This window comes from Phalacrocorax aristotelis, chromosome 15 (assembly GCF_949628215.1).
Source record: "Phalacrocorax aristotelis chromosome 15, bGulAri2.1, whole genome shotgun sequence".
In the NCBI taxonomy this organism is placed as follows: Eukaryota; Metazoa; Chordata; class Aves; order Suliformes; family Phalacrocoracidae; genus Phalacrocorax; species Phalacrocorax aristotelis.
In genome coordinates this window covers 17,044,137-17,065,653 of record NC_134290.1, presented here as the reverse complement: position 1 = coordinate 17,065,653, position 21,517 = coordinate 17,044,137, and the positions used below count along the sequence as shown (strand labels likewise).

At 61.3% G+C, this 21,517-nt stretch overlaps 2 protein-coding genes and 1 long non-coding RNA gene across 4 annotated transcripts; all 3 read right to left on the bottom strand.

Moving 5' to 3' along the window:
• On the bottom strand, positions 1 to 4,387 carry LOC142065012 (somatomedin-B and thrombospondin type-1 domain-containing protein-like). 2 transcript variants are annotated; one of them, XM_075110721.1, is made up of 6 exons: positions 3,870 to 4,387; positions 2,889 to 3,071; positions 2,684 to 2,774; positions 2,013 to 2,171; positions 1,443 to 1,563; positions 1 to 1,349 (listed from the first exon to the last, which is right to left on the bottom strand). In XM_075110721.1, exons 1-5 carry the CDS (start codon positions 4,255 to 4,257, stop codon positions 1,458 to 1,460), a joined length of 927 nt encoding a protein of 308 aa, XP_074966822.1. In that variant the 5' UTR covers positions 4,258 to 4,387; the 3' UTR covers positions 1 to 1,349; positions 1,443 to 1,457. The 2 variants fall into 2 exon arrangements, with proteins under 2 accessions (XP_074966822.1, XP_074966823.1); XM_075110722.1 differs by having other exon boundaries at positions 1 to 1,563; positions 2,013 to 2,194; positions 2,692 to 2,774.
• A 133-nt stretch (positions 4,388 to 4,520) lies between these two features.
• On the bottom strand, positions 4,521 to 19,946 carry SLC25A1 (solute carrier family 25 member 1). The gene is made up of 9 exons (XM_075110720.1): positions 19,795 to 19,946; positions 8,448 to 8,555; positions 8,200 to 8,299; positions 7,833 to 7,971; positions 7,249 to 7,333; positions 6,980 to 7,084; positions 6,454 to 6,569; positions 6,050 to 6,123; positions 4,521 to 5,905 (listed from the first exon to the last, which is right to left on the bottom strand). The coding sequence occupies exons 1-9, from the start codon at positions 19,883 to 19,885 to the stop codon at positions 5,791 to 5,793; spliced, it is 933 nt and encodes a 310-aa protein (XP_074966821.1). The 5' UTR covers positions 19,886 to 19,946; the 3' UTR covers positions 4,521 to 5,790.
• Positions 10,244 to 19,773, bottom strand: LOC142065013 (uncharacterized). Its single transcript, XR_012663263.1, has 2 exons — positions 15,741 to 19,773; positions 10,244 to 15,299 (listed from the first exon to the last, which is right to left on the bottom strand). It is a non-coding gene; the product is annotated as an uncharacterized LOC142065013 (long non-coding RNA).
• Positions 19,947 to 21,517: the final 1,571 nt, after the last annotated feature.

Below are 21,517 nucleotides of genomic sequence, written 5' to 3'. Positions count from 1 at the left end.
CAAGAGAAAAGTCCCCTCGCTCACCCTGCTGGTCTCAGCTCCCTCATTGGAGCAGCTGTGCCCTGCCCTGATCCCGCTGGCCGCCGCCAGCACATGGAGGAGGCTCGGTGGGGAAAGCTGAATCCTGCAGGGTTAAGCTTTTGGGAGGGTGGGGTACAGCTGGCAGGGAGCAGTCCTAGGGTCTGGTTTCAGCATTGCCAGTCCATCCCGGCAGCCTGAAGTAGCAGGGCTGGGAGGGCCATGCAGGGATGGCAGGGGCACTGAGGGGAGAGAAAATGCAGGAGCAGGTGGTTCCCTGCAGCTCTGCATCCCCTTGCTGGCTCTAACAGACTGCTCTGCTCTGCTCAGGCAGCCCTTCAGTGCTGAAGGGGTCCCAGCCCGTGGGGCTGTGTCAGCACAGCCAGGGAGTGGTGGGAGAAGCAGAGCCAGCTGCAGACAAAGATCCTGGAGCTGCAGAAGGAAAAGATCCTGCTGGAGAAGGAGGAGGTCCTCCTGGAAATCATCAAACTCTGCAGGGAGCTGGGCTCCTCATGGTCCTCCACAGGCACTGGGGCAGCCCAGGGCCACGGTCCCCACTGCGGGGACAGGGACAGCCCGCTCCCCACCTGGGGATAGGAACTGGCTGCCCACCTGCAGCCAGGGTCCCACAGGAGGAGGGATGGCAGTGCCATGAGCTGCCCTTTCCTTCCCGCTTTCTTTCCCAGATCTGGGGCTGTGCCCACTTTGGGCTCCCTGCTGCCTTTCTACACACCTTTGGCTAGCCTGGTGAGAGCCAGCCCCGCAGGGCGCATCATTCGCTGCAGGAGCCTCGTCCTGCCGATGCTGAGGTTTGGATGGGTGCTTGTGGTGTGGGCCAGCCCAGCCCAGCCCAGCCCAGCCCAGTCCTGCTCCCTCCAGTGGGGGCTGCTGAGCCCCACAGCTGGACCTGGGCACCCACTGCCACCATCGACCACACGCAGAATTTGTGTGTCTGCGTTTAATTTCCCACTGCAAGCCACAGCATGCAGCTGAGCCGCCCTTCACGCCTCGCCCAACGGCTTTCTGCAGTCGGGCTGGCCCGAACGCAGAGGGAGGATGCTATCGTCATCCTCATGTTGCTCGCCAATGGCAGCTTCTTGCAAGGCATGATGTCATGGCTGAGCATGACATCATCGCACTGTCCTCCCACGTCACTGCCACATCATCTTCTCACCCAGATTTAACCTCAGCATGATGTTCTTCCACCATGAATCACCATACTTTAGCAATTCCCTTATTTTTAATCTTTATAAGCAGGGTTTTCTTCCCATTCTTCAACAAAATACTTAATGGAAAACGCAGGGAGTCAGCTCCAAGGGCAAGCAGCGAGCCTGCAGAAGGGTGAAATTATAAATGACACCACGTTTTTATTTAATTCCCCGCCTCCCCAGCCAGGAGCAGTGGCACAGGGAGGCTCAGCTCACCTTCCCGGTGGGATGCTACACAAAGATGAGGGCCGGTGGGGGGCAGACACAACCCTCCTGCAGCCCCTCCTGCACCCATGAGCCCTGGCATCCTGCCACAGAGGCAGCCACCCAAAACGTCCTGGAAGGGAAAGCTGGTGAGAGCTACGGCGCGCTGTGGCTAATTAAATATATATTTTTTTAATCTATATTGTTATATATATAATCCATATGACCGTGTATATATATATAATAACATATTGGCAATTAGACCAGAAGGTCATTGTAGGTCCCTTCCAAATGAAATATTCTACTCTATATAAATAAATTTATTTTTATATTAAGTATTATTGATTTATAGTACATAGTATTGATTTATCTTATAACATTATGGTATATTATAATACTATAATACTGTGTCATATCCCAATATAATATTAGTTTTATATATAAATATATTATAATTAAGAAAATAAAAGGAAGATGCCTTCAGGACACAAACAGCTGCTCTTCCATGGCGGGGAAGGTCCCTTCGGAAGTGCAACGTGTTGCACCTCTGAAGGGGCGTCTCCCCCTGAGACCACCACCTACCTGGCTCCTTGCAGCCCATGCCCAGCGCAGTGGGGACGGCGGTGGGATGCGTCCCCCCGGCACTCGACGCACACCCGCTTGTCCCGGTGCAGCCGGCGGCTCCAGGGCTGCCCGCGGCAGGGGGGCCCTACCTGCGTCAGGCGGAAATAGCCGCAGTAGCTGGGGAGGGGGAAAAATGGGGGGGGAAAAGTGGGGAAAATGGTGGTTGGAGGGTAGGGCAGAGGTTGTGGTGGTTTCTCAATGGGTGGGGCGTGTAAAGGGGCCATGGGTTTGGGGGTGCAAAGGGGCCACAGTCTGGGAGCTGGGATAATGGCTCTAGGGGAGTGCAAAGGGTGGGTGGGTGTGCAAAGGGGCCATGGTTTGGGGGGAGTGAGGAAAGGGACCACAGCTTTTGGGGGTTGCAAAGGGGCATGGTTTTGTAGGGGGGTGCAAAGGGTCCATGGCTTGGGGCAGGGTGCAAAGAGGCCATGGCTGGGATGCGGGAGAAGGGTAATGGCTCTGGGGGATGCAAAGGGGCCATGGTTTGAGGGGATATAATGGCTCTGGGCTGGGGTGCAAAGGGGCCATGGCTGCAGAGGGGTGCGCAGAGGGGCCCCAGTTTTGGGGGTGTGTGTGCAAAGGGGCCCTAGCTCCAGGATGGAGTTGCAGAGGGGCCCCGGCCCCACACCTACCCAGAAGGCTCCTCCGGCAGCAGCAGCCCAGCTCTTTGCCAGGGATCCCTGAAGTCCCGGCTGAAGGAGTCAGGTAATATCTTGGCCACCTCTGGCAGAAGAGCAGCCGGGGGGGACAACACGTGGATGGTTAAAGATGCCCCAGGACAGGCAGAGGGACGGTCACGCACAAGGGAAGTGGGCATCCCTGCGGGACCCACGTTACCTTTGGCCATCCCGCAAGTCGGGTGCTCCCCTAGGCACCCGCGGCGCTGCTTGAGGTCAGGACAGGGCTCCCCTCCGTGCCGGGGCGGGACGGTGACCTGGCGGCTGCGGGCCTTGCTGCCAACCCCGCACGGGGAGCTGCACCCGCTCCACGGCCCCCAGGGCCCCACCGCGCAGCCCACTGCTGCTGGCAGGACAGAGGAGGGGAAAGAGCTTCAGCGGCGTGAGGGATGGATGGCGGGCAGGGGAGACGCAGCACAGGGGAGCGGGAGAGGGGAGGCAAGGGAAGGGGCAGGGTGACCCCGGCAGTCCCTCTCCCCCCACCCCCGGGCAGAGGCTGCCCCGCCAGCGCAGTGGCATTGTGCACCGCTTCCGCAGGCCTTTATCCCCACGCCGCTGCCGTGTCTGCATCGCGCTGAGCTGGGACCCCGCTAATATCCCGGAGATTAGGGAGGGCTGACGGCTGCAATTGTCCAGGGGGCTGCAGCCGGCGCCTGCCTGGGTTTGGGCCCCCAGGGTGGGCTGGCTCTGCACCCCCCAAACCCACCCTCCCTGTTTGTCACCCCAGCGCAGCCCTGGGCCCCAGTTCCCACGTCCCCGTGCACGGCACCGCCCGTGGCAGTGACAGGGCTGATGCCGGGGCTCATCCCACCCATGTCCCATACGGACAGCTCCAAGGCTTGCAACAACAGTGCTTCTGCCATCCTGTTATTCTCAGCTGCAGACCAGAGACCACCCCTGTGGGCTCTTACTGCACAGGGAGCAGCCAGACGTTCAGCGCGGAAAAAAGCAGAAAATCAGGATATTGCTCCAAATCCAGGCCAGCTGGCATCCCCACACGTCTTGTTACCGCTCAAAGCATGGGGCTAACAGATAATAGCAAACACCTGCCACCAAAAGCAGCAGCCCAGGCTGGCATCCCCAGCCCCGGGGCTTCCCCCCCAGCACGGGGCCCAGCCGTGCCATCCATCCCGACACTCACCGGCGTGGCGGCATGCGGTGTGGTAGTCCTCGCAGCAGTCGCCCGTCCTCTCGCAGTACGAGTCGCAGTAGCAGCGAGCCCGGCGGGTGCCCGGGGCCCAGCATGTGTTGTTCCTGCCCGGGCAGCACTGGTGCCAGCAGCCGCCCGCGGCACCCGCCAGGCAGCCCGTGGCCAGCAGCGAGCCCCCACAGAGCAGCAGGCCCCACATGGCACCAAGAGCCCACAAACCACCAAGGGACAGCTTTCCCCGCCGTGGGACGGCTTCCCCCCACGCCAGCAAACACTGGGTGAGCAGCGAGGGCTGAAGCCCCGTCTGCACCGCCCCTGGGCTGGGCAGGGGGACAAAGCCCGTTCCTTTCTGCTCCACCGACCCTCGCTGTCCCAGCATTTTGCTCTGTGGCTGGGGCGAGGACTTAATAAAATTAACTGGGATGGTTAATAAAACGCTGTGCGTGGGACAAGGCAACCCGGAGCTGCCTGGGAGCAGCTGTGAAGGGGCAACGCTTGGCTGAAGCTCATGCTCCCCTGGGAACACCGGCCCAGCCTTGGAGGGTGGCAGGACTGGGGCGCAATGGGGGACCCCATTCCCAATCCCCACCTGCACCCCAGGAGCCACTTGCCGCCCACTGAGAACTGCCCGGACACCAAAACAGCTGCTAAAGCCAGACTGATTTTATTCAAATTGCGAATGTAAAACAGAATAATAAAAAAACCGAATAAACAAACAAAAAATAACCCAACCATCACTGGCTGCAGAGCAGAAAGCCGCAGGTAAACTGCGCCCAGGCTTTCCTTCTCCTCCTTTGCCCTCCCGTGTTAAGGCTGCATTCGTCACTGGTGACAGGAAGGACGAGGGACGGGGTGAGCCCCGGCTCTGCGGCAGGAAGTTTGGCACAAATCTGGTGCGGCCGACCCCAGAGTGGGGCAGGGCAGGGCTCTGTCCCCATGGCCATGGGTGTTAGTGGGTCAGTGTGAAGCTCTGAAAGCTACGGGATTACCTACAGGGCCGCAGCAAGGTAAGGGTAGATGGGGGGAATGTGGCAGAAGAAGGGGTTTGCACCCCCGGCCGAGGGGCCAGGGCTGCGGCGCAGGGCTGCGCCTCCCCACCCTGGCTTGCACACGTGTCTTGACTGTAAACAGCAAGTGATGGGGGCACCCAGCTCGCCCCAGTCCCACCCCGCGGTGAAAAGAACTAAAGGCCTGGCTGTATGTGCAATTTTGGGCTGTGCCTGCTCAGCAGCCCAGGGCTGAGTGGGAGCAGGGGGCTGGGATGCTGCATGCCAGGGGACCTCGGTGCTGGCAGGAAGGAGGGAGGAGGGAGCCTGGGGCTGTGCCAGCGGGTCACTGACCTCCTGTCCCAGGGGGTGCAGAGCTGGCAGGCACCCCTGGAGCCTCTGTGAGAGCTGGTGCATCGCTCCCAGCCAGCGGTCAGCCCCAAGAGCCTCCACCAGCTGCAATGCCTGGTGCACAGCTTGGCCATTGCACCCACATGGCTCCAGGGGGCTCTCGGCATCCCCAAAAAGTGCTGGCCCTTGGGCAGCCGGCAGCTCCTGGCTGCCAGAGGCCCCAGGGGTGCAGGGCCACCGTCCCAGGGGACACCTCACCCTGGATAACCTTGCAGGTGATGCAGGACCAGGGGAAAGTGACACCAGGGGATCAGGGCAGGCATAAGTGGGATGCTGGGGGTGTGGATGCTGGGATGCTGCTCCCTCCCTGCTCCTTTCAGCACACAAATGATAATTTAACCTGCTCCAGAACCTGTTCCTAAACATAAAGGTGGCCGGGTTTGGGGGGGGTGTGTGCGTGTGAGGGGCAGACTCGGCCCCGGGCCGTGCCGGCGGGCAGCTGCAGGCTTGGTCACAGCTCTCCAGCCGCAGCCCTGCGGGGCGATGGAGGCCGGGGCCGCCCCGGCCCACCCCACTCAGTCCGTTTTCCACACCTTGTTGAGGAACTTGACCACCTCGTCGTAGATGACGAAGACGATGGCCACGTCGAGGCACACGCGGCCCAGGCGGGGCACTGTGCCCTTGTAAAACCTGCCAGGGATAGAGTGGGTCGTGGGGCCAGGCTGCACTCGCAGCCCCCTCCCCATCCATCCTACCTGCCCTGGCCGCCCCCCGTGCCTCCCACCGGGGCTGACCCCACTGCCGGCCCTTGCCCGCCCGCGCCACAGGACTTACGCCAGCGGCCCTTCGTGTTTCATGATCTGGTAGGCACAGTCCCAGGTGCTCTTGTACTTGTGCGCTTCCAGCCCCTGCGAATGGGAAAAGCAAGGTCAGAGGCCGCAGCCAGGGGTGCATCCAGGGGGAATTTTGGCGGATGGTGGGTGGCAGAGAGCTGGGGGTGTGCCAGGAGGAACCAATCCCCCTTTGCTGCTGTGGGCAACCGAACCTGGCAGGGATGTCCCTACCTCCGTGCAAACACTTCCCGGCACCCCCGCAGCCCGGCTGCGACGGGGCAGCGTCCCCAGGCATCTCCCAAACCTTGCCAGCATCAGGCACCTGCCCCAGGGGCTGCACAAAGCCATGGGTGACCCCAGCCCGCCGCAGGCAGAGCGGTCCCCCACCACGCCCCGGTGCCGTACCTGCATCCTGGTCTTCACCACATCCAAGGGGGTGTTGCCGAAGACGCTTGCAGCTCCAGCAAGGGCTCCAAACACCCCCGTGACAAAGGGGTTGATGACCTTGTTGGGATTGTCCCCTGGGAAGGCGGAGAGGTTGAGGGCAGAGTGGGGGAGGGGGATGAAGCGTAACATCCCCAAGGGAGCCCGCAGGGAAGGTGTCACATCTGGCTGCTTGTGGTCACAGCTGGTGCCATGCTGAGTTGGGGGCCCAGGGCGTTTGGAGGAGACTGTCCAGTGGCACCAGCCCCACAGAGCCCATGCAGCACTGGGGAGCCCAGGGTGGGAGTGGAAGTGATGTTCTAGCACTGGGATGCTTCAACCCCACAAACTGGGGCCTCCTTGCCCTGGCTTTCACCTTCCTCCATCACAAGAGGCTGAGCCACGAGAAGTGGAGGATGCTCTGGTGGAAAGCCCAAGCCTGGCTCTCAAGGAGGTGCCCGGGGAGCCGGCGCAGCTTGGGTGTCCTGGGGGAACAGGGCCACCATACCTTTGTACCAGTTCTTGAGGGAGGTCATGACGAAGAAGCGGATGGCCTGGTTTGATCCTTGCTTGAGAACAGTCGCGGTTAAGCCCTGGTAGGTCCCCTTTAGTCCTGCAGCAAGTCAGGGCATTGGAGGGGAGTAGCAGTCTCACTCAGGCAGAGAAAAACCTCCCCAGCCAGCCAGTCCTAGCCCTCACTCGTTCCCCACCTCCCGCTCCATCCCCCCAGCATGGGGGTAGCAGAGGGAGACAGGACATCACTTCCCTGGGACTCACCCTGTTCCCGAACGATCTCCCGGACGCCGTGGAAGAAACCGCGGTATTTGGGCTTCGGGGAGCACTGGTCATGGATAAACTTCACCTGCAGGGAGATGACGCGCTCGTCCTGGCCGAGGCGAGGGGGGATGCGACGGCCCCGAAGGGCTGCTGGCCACCTCTTGCCTTCCTCTGGGGATGGTCCTGAGACCGGAGCCGGCCCATGTGGCCAGGCCGTGCTGGGTGAGGTCACGGGGGACGCTTGCACCCCTGGCCAGTGGTGTGCTTTGCAGAGGAAAACCTGGGAAACTACCTCTGCAAGCGACCACACGGGTTTTACAGCCCTAGAATGGGTGACAGGATAGCTCCTGGGTGAGGGGCTCCTCCCCAGAGATGGGAAGGGGCCATGGCCACAGGGTCTGACCCTTCCATGGGGCTTTCCAGCATCTACTTCTCCCCTACAAAACCAGCCCAAGCAAACCACGTGGTCCTCGGCTCCCCAGAGACCTGCCCCCCAAAAGCCAGGCATCCCCGGCTCCTGCCCACTCCTGACCTGGCCTGGGGAGGGATGCCAGGGTGGGGGAACACTGGCAGCTGCCTCCCACCTTTATGGTCTCCATGGGGCAGACCACCACCACTGCCTCGGCCACGCCGGCGCCCAGCCCGCAGATAAGGCCCCGTGTGCTGTCCAGCCGCCCCTGCTCATCTCTCATCTGGTTGCTGAGGAACTCGAACATCCCGAACCTGCGGAGGAGCCACTGTGCCAATGCCCGGGTGCCCAGCCAGGGGGGTGCCCCCCCGCCCTGGGTCTGTCCCTGGCACAACCGCGCACCCTGCGAGACGGCCCTCCCAGTCTGGGAAAGCACCCGGCTTCGGCAAAGTGCCCCTGGGGACATCGAGACCAAACCCACCCCCCAGTCTGCTGCCACCTGGGGTCCCCTCCACTCACCCCGTGCCATGGGGCACACCTACCTGACAGCAGCCTTGGGGATGGAGCCATAGACCAGCGAGCTGAGCCCCCGGTACAGCCCCCGGATGCCATGGTCCCGGACAGTCTGCTTCACGCAGTCCCCTGCGGCAGAGCACAGCGGCGCCACTGTCACCCCCCACGCCGAGGGCCACCACACCGCCCCACCGTTTCCCCCCCGGCTCCAGCCAGGCTCCCGGGAGCCTCCGAATCCGGCCAGCAGGCTGGGGCAGGGCACTGGGCATGCACTCACCGATGCCCTTGTAGCGGGGAGGGTTTGCCTTCTCGTCCAGCTGCAGCTGCGTCTTCACATACTCGGTGGGGAATGTGATGCAGATCTCGATCCCTCCGGCCAGGCCACCTGGGCAGGGAAGAAGGGGATGCTGGGGCTGGGAGCAGCACCGTGCCCATCCAGTGCCACGTGGCTGCTGCCGGCTCCACGACAGCTGAACCCGAGACCAGGGGAAGCCAGGTCTGGGCTGGGACGTGGTGCCCCTGTCCTCGCCAAACCCCTGGGGACTTCACATGGCAGCACGGCCCCACGCCAGCCTGGCACCCTGCACAGGCATCACCACCCGGCCATGGCAAGAGCTGGCGGGGGGACTGGCCACAGGGGTGGGAAAACCAGGCAGAACACCACACCCACGGCTGCGGATTCAGCGTCGTCTCCCCCTCAAAGGCGCCCCTCCCCTTCCGGAGCCCTGCACCCCGCAGGTGAGCTGCCAGCATGGGGATTTATGAACCCGACAGAGCGCAACGGCACTGCACGAGGCCCAGCGCCGCTCCTCGCCCAGCGCCAGCGGGAGCCCATCTGCAGACCGGGCTGTGCCAGCGCGGAAGCGCAGTTATCATCAAGTCCGTCTGGCCGCCCAGGCTCAGGCAGCGGCAGCTGCAGGACACTGATTACACCGGCTGAAGCCTTTCCCACCGCGGCCCGGGGACCCACCAGCACCCTGGCAGCGAGTGACACTGGCTCTCGGTGGAGCACCCGCAGCTGGCCCCGCCACGAGCTGCTCGGGGCAGCTGAGCTGGCCCAGCTGGGCTGGAGGGCCCTGGGAGCGAGGCTCACGGCCGGCCAGCTAACAGCCACGCAGCTCCTCTCCTCGCATCAAAGCGCAGCTGGGTCCTGCTGAGCACAGCAAGAGCTCTTTGTGCTGGTGCAAGGAGGAAGCGTGGGGCTGAGCTGGGCTCCCCCAGGCCTCACAGAGGCAAACCCCGCTGCAGCCCAGGGCAGGGCACAAGGCAGGGGCAAAGCCCCCGCCCGGCAGCCTCCCCGGGACGAGGCGCTGCACCGTGCCATGCTGAGGAGCCCCGGGATGCTGCCGCTGGGGCTGGGCACCCACCAGAGCAGCCCCTGCGGGCCGCCTGGCTCCTTGCCCGGGGAGGGCAACCCGGGCCCCAGCCGGCAGGACACGGCCCGGCACGGGATCAGGTCGGCTGCCAGCTCGCAGCCGCAGGTCTGCCATCCGCCTCCGCCAGCCCCGCCCAGCCACGTCCTCGGCGTGAGGCAGCAGCCGCGCAGCTCCCGCGCAGCTCCTGCACCACAGCCCAGGGGACACCCGGTGTCCCAGGCAGTACCCTGCCACTGTCACGAAAATGGCCAGCGTAGGGGCTGGGGGCGGCGGTGGGTCGCCCCGCTCTGCGGCCAAGCGCAGGCCTGGGGCCACATGGTAGAGCACAGCTCTGCTTATCAGCACCCTCCAAAGTACCCTGAGAGGGGATGCAGATAAGGGACACCGCGGCCCACGGGACGGGGAGCTGGGCCACAGCGGCTCCCCGTGACAGCAGCAGCCAGCCCCAGCTCCTCAGACCAGGGGAGTTGCTCATATAGTCTTATTTCTTCTATATGGGCTCCAAATTTACAAGAGAGACCCTTAATCACTCTGGTGCTGCCTCCTGCTCCCTCCCACAGCGTGCCACCAGGGGAGCCGCTCACCCAGCAAGGGGGAGTCCCTGCAGGCAGGCTGGCAGCCCCTGGGGCACCGCTGGGTCCTTCTGGAGGGAAAGGAATGCAGCCTCACTGCGCTCCCTCCAGCACCTGGGCAGCACCCACCTTAAAGCAGCCTTATCCTGTTTTTTTCCACCCAGGCAGAAGCAGCAGCAGGCCGCGCTCATCCTCCCCGAGGCAGCCAAGAAGCTGTTCCAGGGCTCGGCACAGCCTGGGACAATGGGAAAGCCCAGCCCTGCGCTCCAAGAGTATCCTCCTCCTCCTCCTCCTGCAGGCACAGCAGGGATAGGGACACCATAGCACCGAGTGCTGGCCCCCCATCCCCAGGGTAGGACCCACCAGCCCAGCCCAGCAGCATTCCAGCCTCGCAGGGTGCTGGGATGGGGCACAAGGCCAGCCCAGCTCTGCCGCAGCGCACAAAGGCTCCTTGTTTCCCCCTGCGTTCCCAGGAGGGGCCGTAGCTGCTCAGCCTGGGCGAGGCAGGCGCATCCCAGGACGCGGCGATGGGCGACCACCACCGGCCTTTACGCCTCCGCGGCACCCTGTGCTTCAGCAGCGTGGGAGGCAGCCACTGGAAGCCGCAGCGGGGCCAGCTCACGGCGCTGCGGCCAGCTGCCGGCTCTCACCCGGGGCAGCTCAGGAGGACAGCCGCCATCCCTAGGGCCCCCAGAGCTCTCCCGCTGCCCCTCAACTCTCTCCCAGCCTTGGCACGTCTGAGGTCAGAGGTGGCAGACACTGCTGGTGCCATGGCACAGGGCTTGCCAGGCACTGTAATTTCTGCTGCAAAGCCAAAGAGCTCCTGCAGGAGCAGCTGGCGGGTCCCCAGTGAGCAGTGTGCTGAGGAGCAGCATCCTTCAGCTGGGTGTAATGGTCCTCAAAAAGCCCAGCGCCAGCTGGCACCCCTCTGCACCGCTACACATTGCTGTGCCACCAGCCCCGCTGCCACGCAAATGCCCCAGGGGCTGGCAAGGCCACCTCCCTCCCACCTCCTGTGCTGCAATCCTGGAGTGCTGGGCACTTAAAATAAGAGCCATAGATGTTCCCACTCGGTTCCCCAGCACCAGCTGCTGCCCCAGCATCCCCCAGAGCTGGGCAGCAGGGAAGCAGCTGGGACAAGCACCAGTCCAGGGGCAGCTGCACCAAACAGCACGGGGAACGATGCTGCACTTCCTGCAACCTGCCCACAGCCTCGGCAGCCCCCAGGATTAAGGATGTTTGTCCGTGTGTGGGAGGCAGGGAGGCTCTGCCTGACATCCTGGGGGCAAAGCCACATCCACAGGCATCCTGGAGCCTGCGAAGTGCCCTGGCAAAGGGACAGTGTGCCCCCCCGGGAACCAGCAGCCTCTGGGGTACTGGGGCCACCCAAGCCAAGGAAGGAGGAACAGGGCATCTGCGCTGGCTCCCCGCGGCAAACCAGGTAGCTGGACACAAAAGCTGTCCCCATCCCAGAGCCACCACAAGAGTGGCTGCCTCCCTGGGACACCGCAGCACACCCATCGCCTCGGCTGCGGCAGGGGACACGCCAGGGCTTGCACAGAGCAGCCGGGGCACGGCTGGACACTGGCATCCTGATCACTTCTGTCACCGCTCACTGGGACAGATGAGGGCAGGGGAGCGGGCCCAAAGGCTGCCTTGCTGCTGCTGCACAGCTCCGAGACTCCTCCGGCAGCTGCACAGACACAAATCACAGGGCAGGGGAACAGGGAAAGGCACCCAGAGGAGGATCTTCTCCCTTGCCCTGCTTGGGGACGTGTGCTGCCTGTGCCCCTGGTGCTGCTCTGACCCAAATCCCACGGGAAGGGGCACCCAGCAGGGTGCAGTTTGTGGCTTGGGGCAATTTTTTCCTGTTCTCTTCTGCCTGCAGAGAGACAGAGCAGCACAAACCACCTGCCTGCAGCCCCCTCCCTCCCTGGAAGCAAGACCCATCCGAGGTCTGGCTCCGCTGTCATGCATCCTCTCCCCATGCCATTTTACTCCAGTAGAAATTTTATTCTATGCAAATAAATCACCCCACTGCCAGGAGAAGCAGCTCCTTCCAACCCCGCCTCCCTCGCCAGGGCTTTGCAACCTGTTTACCCGGACTTTAACCGGCAGCTTCAGCTCTTGCAACACTGCGGAGTCAGCATGAACAGCTGGCAGCGAGCGCTCAGGAGGTGAAAGACCAAGCAGGGCAGCCCGGCCGCCAGACCAAGGCTCTCAGCTGTTAGCTGGATACAGCGGAGCCAGAGGAGAGAGGACGTCCTTCAGAGAAGGTCACTTTGCCCAGCCCCAGAGAAGGTGCCGCTGGCCGGGGAACCCCTCTCCCGGCACGAGGAATGGCTCCGCACCCGCAGAGAGCCTGCAAGCGCCCCAGCTGCCAGCAATCCCAACCCCGCAGGCCCAGTGAGGAGGGGAAAAATACCTGTTTGTCAGCCACTTGGCATCATTTTCCCAGAAAAAGTTCAGCTGTCCTTTGTGGAGGGGCCAGTGGAGTTATCTGAGGACATGGCCACAGCCCTTGCGCTGGGGAGAGTTGGCAGGAAGGAGGAGAGGGTTTCTGGGGACAGCTGGGGTGCTGCCCCTGCAACACGCAGCACGGGATGCCACTGGTGCATGCAGGTTCAGCTAACGACCTCAAACCCCATCAGCGAGCAACTGCTGGGGTCACCACCAGCCCCCCCGGGGCCAGCCCCTCCCAGGGAACCCAGCTCTGGCACCCAGGACAGGGCGGATGCCGAGGGCAGGAGGATGCGGCCGTGATGGGGAAGACGAGCAGAGTCCTGGGGGCCGACACAAACCAGGGCTGGCACCGCCAACCCCTGCAAACCCCTACCCGGGGGCAAGTGCCCCAGCGAACACCCACCACCCTGTTCGGGAGCCACAGAGGGGCAGGAGGTGGCACCGGCCCTCTGCCACTCCTGCAAAAGCATCCTGCTCCTGCGGATGGAGCAGCAGGACTCTGGCAGCTCTGATGAGAAGTGAACACCTGGAGAGCAATTTCAGCCTCTCCATTTTAAGGGTAATTTCACATGCAGATACACAAGCACCTGATTTCCATACAAAAAGCTCCTTTTAACTTCAGATTTGCCAGGATCCTTTCAGGTCAGAGGAAATTTTTCCTAAGGGTCTGGAAGCAAAGCAGCAGAGCTCTCACAGGACCCATGCTGGAAGCCTGCCCTTCCTGCCAGCTGCACGGCTCGGGGCAGTGGGAAGGCACAAAGAGGCTTCCCGCTCCCCTCCAGAGCACCAGCACAAGCTGGCCCCCGCGCCCCCCCTGTTCGGAGGGCACCCGGCCCACTTGCAGAAGGTGCAGGTGTACGGGGTGAGCTGAGCAGCCGAGACTGAGGGCACGGACCGCACGCTGCGGGCACAGCAGGCAATCCCGCCTGCCTCCTGGATGCCCTGCTTATGGTTCCTACCCTCAGGAGGGCACTTGGTGGCCTGCCCCGTGAGCCAAGGTAGCCTTCAGAGCTGGGGGATAAAAACCAAATAAATAAGAAAAGCAAAGACCAGCAGGGTGCTACAAATCAGGGAGGTGGATATGCCCACCTCCAGCTCATCACAGTTCTCTGCAGCCCAGGTGCTGCCCTGCAGCAGCACAGACCCCTCTGCCTGCCTGTCCCTAGGGATCCACCGCCTCTTGGCAGCCAAGCTCCCGGCTCCTGAGCCATGCCATTAACATAACCCAGGCCCTAGTGGAGAAATCCTGCGATGCCTGCAGTGGTGAAACGGGTTTAACAGCTCCACCCTCGGCCGAGCCCATCCCACCACGGGCCATCTTGTGAAACAGGCTCGGGGCAGAGCCCGGCTCAAGAAGCAGGCAGGCGCCGCTGGGGATGGCGATCTCCCAGACAGCTTTTGGCAGGGCTGGCACCGCAGCCCTCGCCCGGGCACCTCCGGCCGCGCACAGCCCTTCGCCGCGCATCCGCGGCCCCATCCTTGAGGAACACCAGCAGCACAGGGCTGCTCTGGGGGAAAGGTGGTGCACAGCGCTGAGACTGGGGAGGGCTGTATGCACGGCATGGCCACTTCCCCAAACCAGATTGCCAGAGGATTACTCGTGTTTTGGTTAGAAGGGGAAAAAAAAACATGTCCTGTGACAGGCCAACCCTTCTCCGAGAGCAACCGCCAGCTGCTCGGGGGCCAGGGACCCTGGAAGGTCTCCTATCTGATGGGGCAAGGCCAGCAGCGGACACGGGGGTTCAGCGTGTCCATCGGTAAATACACACGTGGCTGCTTTCATCACGGGAGCACGCTACGGCCAGGCTGGCAAAAGTCTGATCCCCCACCGGGGATACACAGAACGACAAACATGAAACGCACCTGTCTGTACCCTGTGCCATCGGGTGGGTAAACAGCCCCATGCAAACAGCACCGCAGATAATGCTGTGGATGGGATGGAGTAATTTGTCCCTAATCTTACTGGAACCGTCCTGTTTCAACAGGCCATCTTTTCACAACGCGCTCATTCATCTCTTTGCATTTACATCTCAATGTGCCAATACTGCAATAAATCATTATTATATTTTACATTTCTTGGGTGTGAGTATGACAGCAAAAGCCATTTGCCTTTGCTCACAGCCACAGCATCATCTGCCTTTGGTGCCGACTCCACCTTTGGGGACTGCCAAGTCCCCCGTCTCGGCTAAACTCACCTTCTCCCTGCTGTCCTGCGCACCTTGGGGCCCTGGCTCCACCACCATGAGCTGGTTCCCAGCCAACCCATCACCCCACTTCAGACACCTACTTCTTAATTGTCCAAAAACCTTTCTAAAGACAGGCAACAGGGAGCCGATGTCAGAGCGCAGGCCTGCTGGATGCCTTCCCCAGCATAGCCCCGCATCTCGATGAAGGAGCCACTGCTGGGACTGAGGCTTCCCCGTAGACAGGCTCTGGTCCCCCAGACTGCTGTACCAGACACTGGAGCACAGGGAGAGAGAAGAGATGGCAAAAAATCAACCCCTGCTGTCAGGAGGTGACCTCAGACCTCGGGACACAGCACAGGGTCACCACCGCCCAGGCAGGAGCCGGGAGGCTGCATTAGCATGCACCACACAAGGCCGTCAGAGATGAGAGATGCTGCAACATCCCTGAGCTGTCAGTTCGCTGTGCTCATCGCCTCCAGGAAGATGGATGGCTCCTTCCGATTATTTACATTGACCCAGAGAAAATGGTTGCCTGCAGAATGTCAAGCAGAGCATCAAGCATGTGAAAATCTCAGAAGCTCACATTTCAAAGCTCCAGGTTAACCCTAGCTCACACAAAATTCAGTCAAAGTGAAGGAGCTGGGCACCCAGATGTGGTTTCCCAGTCCTGGGGCTGGCAGCCTCCTCCCACCAGAAGCCTTACGGCTGCTCTAGGTTTCCGCAGCTGCAGTCCACGAGGGCTCACAGGCAGGCAAAAACACACTCATGGCCATTGGGCTCCTTTTGCCCCCTTCCTCATACAGACAACAGCCAGAAGAGGCAACCCCAGGGGAACCACAGCCAAGCGTGATGCAGCAAGGGCCAGCACACCTGGCAAGGCTGGAGGGCCACACTCACTAATCCTCCCTCACAGCTGTGTTCAGCCCACCACCCGGCTCCCCCAGCTCAGCATTGAGGGCGGAACATCCCCTACTCTGCTGCGAGCACCAGGCATCCATGTAAAGGCCAGGGAGCGTGCCGGCCCAGCGCCATTCCCAGCAGCACCACCTCTCTCCCACCCTCGCAGGAGGGCAATGGCCCTGGAAGCCCAGCTGGACTTGGGACTTTTGGGAAAGAAGTCCTACTCCGCAAGAAGCAACTCACAGCTTTCAGACCCAGTCCCTGACTCTTCTCTTCCCTAGGTACAGCATTTCCTAAGAAAGATCATATCAAGAGATTAACAAAGAAGAGGAAACTGAAGCTCTAACTACTGCTTTGTTTCTCATGTGATCCTGGGCTCCCTGGTAATTCGTGCCCTACCCTGCAGGCCCTTCTCGTTCTCCCTGCAGAGCCCCTCTCTCTCCTGCCCCCACTCCTCCTGGGACCTCGGTGCATGTCGCTGCTATTTCCCAGTGGTACTCAATGTTTGTAGCAAACGACGGAGCAAGAGCCACAACCACTGCGAGCTCTTTCCAAATCAAGCACCATGTAGGATGGCATCCAGGCATCCTGCCTCCCTGACCGGGCAGGATTAGGTGTGGGCAGGAATAGCAACTGTGCACCAGCCCCCGGGCAAGCAGAGGTACAATGCGAAGAGCAAGGCAGCTGGGAGCTTCTCCGTGGAACGAAGCAGACCCCAGGCTTCAAAGCTCGCTAAAAGAAGAGTAAGACTGTACTTAACTCTGGGCAGGGCAGGCAAGGCCTTTCATCAAGCAGCTGCTGCTAACCAGGAGCAAAGTTCTCAGGAGGAGGGCAGGGGAGCAGGGGTTAGCCTGCAAAATGGTGAGGACCATTTGCACTGGGCTCCAAACAGTCCACTAGCTTGAGCGGACCTAGCGGCCAAGAAAACCCAGCAAGGAGCCCTGCAGGGAAGCACAGGGGTGACCAGCTCTGCAGTCAGCACTCCTGCCTTACCACATGCTGCCTTTATTTCAAGCTCCCCGCTTGGCCACTGCGGCATGGCCCCATGCTGGGAGCCGCGCAGGGGACCAGCAGCACCAGGAGGCTGCCAGGAGGGACAGGAGCCTGGCGGGCTAATGGGTTTGCTTGGAAACCATGGCGCAGAAATGGAAAGCTGGCTGTGGAGAGGCTGGTCAACTCCCGGGTCTGCCTGCGAAGAGGTTATTACCCAGCAGAAGAGACACAAGCCAGCCCTCAAACGAGCTTACAGGTTCACAGGGAAATTATGCCAGCTTTAAAACAGGTAAGTGAGCCAGCAGCTGAGTTAGAAAGACACAGATAATACCCATTTCAGCATAAAGCGTGCATATTTACCAGTCTTTTAACCAAGTTTAAGCTAAGCCACGCTATGCCAAACTTAAGTGTCCTACAGCCATGTCACTTTTGATGCAGTGCCGGGTCCCCCAAACCCACTTTGTTCCATCAGTTCAGAGCCTGGGGGGCTCCTTCCCTTGCAAAGCAGGGGTAGGGGTCAAACAGCGGCAGGGACCCACGGCCCAGTCTGTGTGCAGCGCTCCCAAGACCAAGTCCTGGCAGCGACACCCACCCAACCGGCCAGGATGGCCAAGCTGCCTTCGTGTGCTCAGGCCACACACCACGGGGCACAGCACCGGCACCGCCGGCGTGGTCACAGCAAGGTGCCCGGGCACACAACAACTGCTTGGACAAACAACAGCCCATTAGCAAATTAATTTTTAACTTTGCATTTGTCATTTGCGACAACTGAAGGAGAAGAGTTCTTGGCAGCCAGAGCTTCACTTGCATCTCTTCAGAAGAGCCTGCTCAGGTCTGGGCAGCACGAGGGGGCTGTGCGTCCCTGGCAGAGGATCTCAGTTACACACAGGATCTGGGAGCAGATATACACCCAGGGCAGGATGACGGCTGCTTATTTAACTCTGCCAGTACAAGGCAGATGAAGCACAGAACAGTAGGAACAGTCCCTCTTGAACACCTCCAGCTCTCCAGGAGGTTCAGCTTGGGAGCACTCACCCCTGTTGTGCAGACAGATGTCAGATGAGAAACCCTGAGAGAATCAGCGAACCCCTTAAAGTCAGCAGAGACAGCCGCAAATGGCACGGCATGTCCCCAGCAAGGGGCTGGAGGCCTGAGCAGACCAGGACGCAGGGAGTTAACAGCAGCTTTCTCCCATTTCTGTGGTTCTCTAATACAATTAGATGCCACAGAGGCTTCGCTGGACTTCTGCCCGTTAACCAATTACTCTGATTTGCTGCGTGTGAGGAGACTAGCATCTCAACAGGGTCCTTCTTCCACCTCTGCAGCCTGACGTGGACCCAGAAGGGCTCCTCCAAGCGGGGGCATGTGCAGCTTTGTGCCGTGTGGCCCAACCTAACACCCGGCCAAGGCCACAAACACCACGTTCCCCCCTTTATGCCAGAACAGCTTCCAGGCACACCCACAGCAACTGTCCTGGCAGGGGAGAGCTGGGCAAGTCTGCTGCAGCCTCTTTCAGAGTATGCCAACAAGGCATCTACAGCTGATGATCCCCCATTACAGACCTGCGCAAGGCCTGTGACGGTCTCCCAGTACAGCGGCCCAGGCAGTGACAACCTGATGCACCACATATGGGCAGTGAGTTGGGAGAGACTGGGAAGGCTGGATGGGGAACAAACTGCCTGTCTTTCCCATACTAAGCTTGGATTAAATCCCATTTAAAACACCTCTAAACAAAAGAGAATAAGATGAGGCCTGAACTAACAACCCTCTTTGCAGGGGTGGCAGCACAAGTCTTGAGACCCCTGCAGAGCCCGGCCTCGCCAAAGGTCTCATTTGACTGAGGAGGCACCCTCTCATTTGGCCGCGGCTGCCGCCTCCTCGTGCCCCGGCTCTGTGGCCCGGCAGCCCGGGTGGCGGCACAGACTCCTCCAGGCAACGCGACACTGGGAGGCCTCGTCACCCTTCGCATGCTCCGGCGCTTGCATCCATTTCCAGAGCGCTGCAGTTCTCCAGAGCTGCGCGATAGGAGGCCGCCCGCCGAGGCAGGGGCAGCGCTGGCAGGCAGAGCCGGAGCGGCAAGGGCTCGGCGCCCCGCGCCCGGCCGGAGGGCAGCTAGACCCTTGATCCTCTCGGGTCCTGGCTACAGGAGGCTGGAGCCCTGCCCTCGGAGGGGAGCAGGGAGCTGGACAGATGAACAAAGGCACAATCACAGGAGGGGGAACTGGCTGGAAAACACAAAAGCTCTAAACATGCCAATCCGGTCGGGGCCACGATAGCTGATTTCAAAGGGAAGATGCTAATCTCCACTCTGGGAATCGTCCTGAGTGGCAGGAGAAGCCAGGGAGCTAAGGAACGGCTACAAAGGAGTTTAACAAGGCTGTAACTGTATTGGACTCCATTCAGCACAAAGCTCAAACCAGCCACAAGAAGGAGGAAGCGTGTTAACTCTGCAGTTCCCACTGCACTTGGAGCCTATTTAGATCCCATGGAAACGGGCAGAACCGGACAGGAAAACATGCCCTGATCTACGGGGATCGATGCTGAGGCACAAAGGAGGGACCAGGAAGCCGTAAGAGCAGCTGTTTCAAAGCAGCATGCCAGACACGGCTGGAGCGGGAACGACCCGAGCGCTGCCGCTTCAGCTTTCCTCCTTAACATCTTCAGGGGGCACGTAAGAAGTAACCCCGCTGCTGCCTCTTCTCCCAGTTCAACTCCCTCCTGCGAAGGCGAAAACCCGCCCTGCTAAACAAGGCGAGCGCCGGGAGCCGCGCGTTGACCCTGCAGCACGCAGCGGGGACACCAGCACCTTTTCAGCAAGGCCACAGGTAGCGGGGACAGCCGGCGCTGCGACCCCCGCCCGGCGCAGCCCGGAGAGCTGCCGCCCGAGCTCGGGGCGCTGCTGCCGGGGGGAGACCGCGGCTCGCCGCGGGCCGCCTCCCGGGGGGTGACGGCTGCCGGGATGCCGGGGGCGTTTCGAGGGCTGGCTGCGGGGCCACCCCCAGGGGGGTGACGGGACCCCCGGGCGGGATGGAGCCCCCGCGGGGAGCGCGCTGCCTCCCCGGGGCGGGCCGGCCGCGGCAGCCTCCGCCCCGCAGGATGCCCACGCTGGCAGCGGCGCGGCGCGGCGCGCTTACCTGCCAGGATGGCCTTGCCGGGGTGGGTGAGCTTGGCCTTGCCGGCGGGGGCGGCGGCGGCCAGGCGGCGGGGCGCGGCGGGGGCGGGCATGGCCGCGCTGCGCCGCGGCTCCTGCGCTGCCCGGCGGCGGCGGCGGCCGGGGCCGTATTTCAGGGCCGCGGCCGCGGGGGGGGCGGCCCCGGCGGCGTCACATCCTCAGGCGGCGGGGCGGGGCGGGGCGGGGCGGGGCGGGGCGGGGCGGGGCGGGGCGGGGCGGGGCGGGGCGAGCAGAGCATCCTCGGGCCCGGCTGGGGCATCGCTAGTGCGCAAATTTTCTGCCCCGCGCCCAGAAATCTGTGGAAACCCCCCCTCCGCGTGGAGGGGGGCAGGAGGAAGAGGAGGAGGAGGAGGAGGAGGAGGAGGAGGAGTCAGCCCTGCCAGCCGCAGGCGTGAGGCGCCTTGGCTCCCACCGCCTTCTCCCCTCCGAACAACGGCAGGCAACTGATGTGGCGAGCAGCAGCCCCTGGGCCCACTGAGGCCAGGACGAGCTGTAAAAAGCACCCTAAAAAACACTCGGCCAGTAAGATTTGCACAACATCACACTCGCTGCTCCTGGACGAAGGCAGATTTGGCCTTGACACGTCCAAGTGCACTTTAAACAGGTGCTTTTGCTCCTCTCATGCCTTTTGCTTGAATCATTTATGTTCAAGTCAGCGAGGAAGGGAGACAAGGCAACTCCCAGGGTAGCAACCGTGTGTGAACACCTAACACTAACTGGAAGAGCAATCTAAACATTCTCAAATTACAAGACTGCAGATCACACCACTACTTGGTTTGGCTTTATCTGCAGACATAGGAAGAGAGCCCCTCACTAATTCGTGTCTGAAAGCTGTATTTACAGGAATGCTGGAGAGAGAAACCAACGCTGCTTTCCTTCATGCCTGGGATTTCACAGAAAGCAGCAAACAGGGGAGCCGGACGCCAGAGCTGTGCTCTCCCTTTCACCTGGAGTAGCCGCCCCATTCCCAAGAGAGAACACTTTGGGTAAGAAGTCGCCCCTGGCCCCGTGCAGAGCGTGCTCCTGTTAGGACTTGCCCTCTGCACGCTTGGTGGCGTGACTTTCACTTAAGGAGACTCAGCAATCACCCAGCTGGATTCCGGCGCCAGCCTCACCTGGAAGCGCACTCCGCCGCTCCAGCGCAGCGACAGAGCTCTGGCTTCGTGGCTAAATCGACTGCAGAAGGACCATTTGGGAACCTGGAGCACCTTTATTCTGCCAGGGTTAAAAGCAAATGAACGTACACTTGCACTGGAGAACTCATCTCCGGACGATGCCAGAACTACACGTGGTTTCAGAACAGTTAAGACAGTCACAGAGGCAAGCCCACTGAGGTTGTCCCATGTCAAGTTGAGGCCACCCACCTCCAGCACTGGGAAGTAAGGGGGGGAAAAATAATGCGTGAAGGGTACATGGAAGGAACGAACATTCACAGTCGCAGGTGAAGAGCTCAGGTTAGCAGTACAGGAATGACAGAAGTGAGATACATCCTTTCACAGATGGCAAACAAATGGAAATGCATTTGGATTTGCAATTAATCTCTGCAACTTTCCATCAAATTACCGTAACATTCATGTATGCTTCCAGACATGTACACCCACTGCTGCGAGGCCATGATTAACTTCACCACAGACATTGGCTCTTACGGATTCCTGGGTCAAGTCAGAAAGGCCTTGTGCACAATC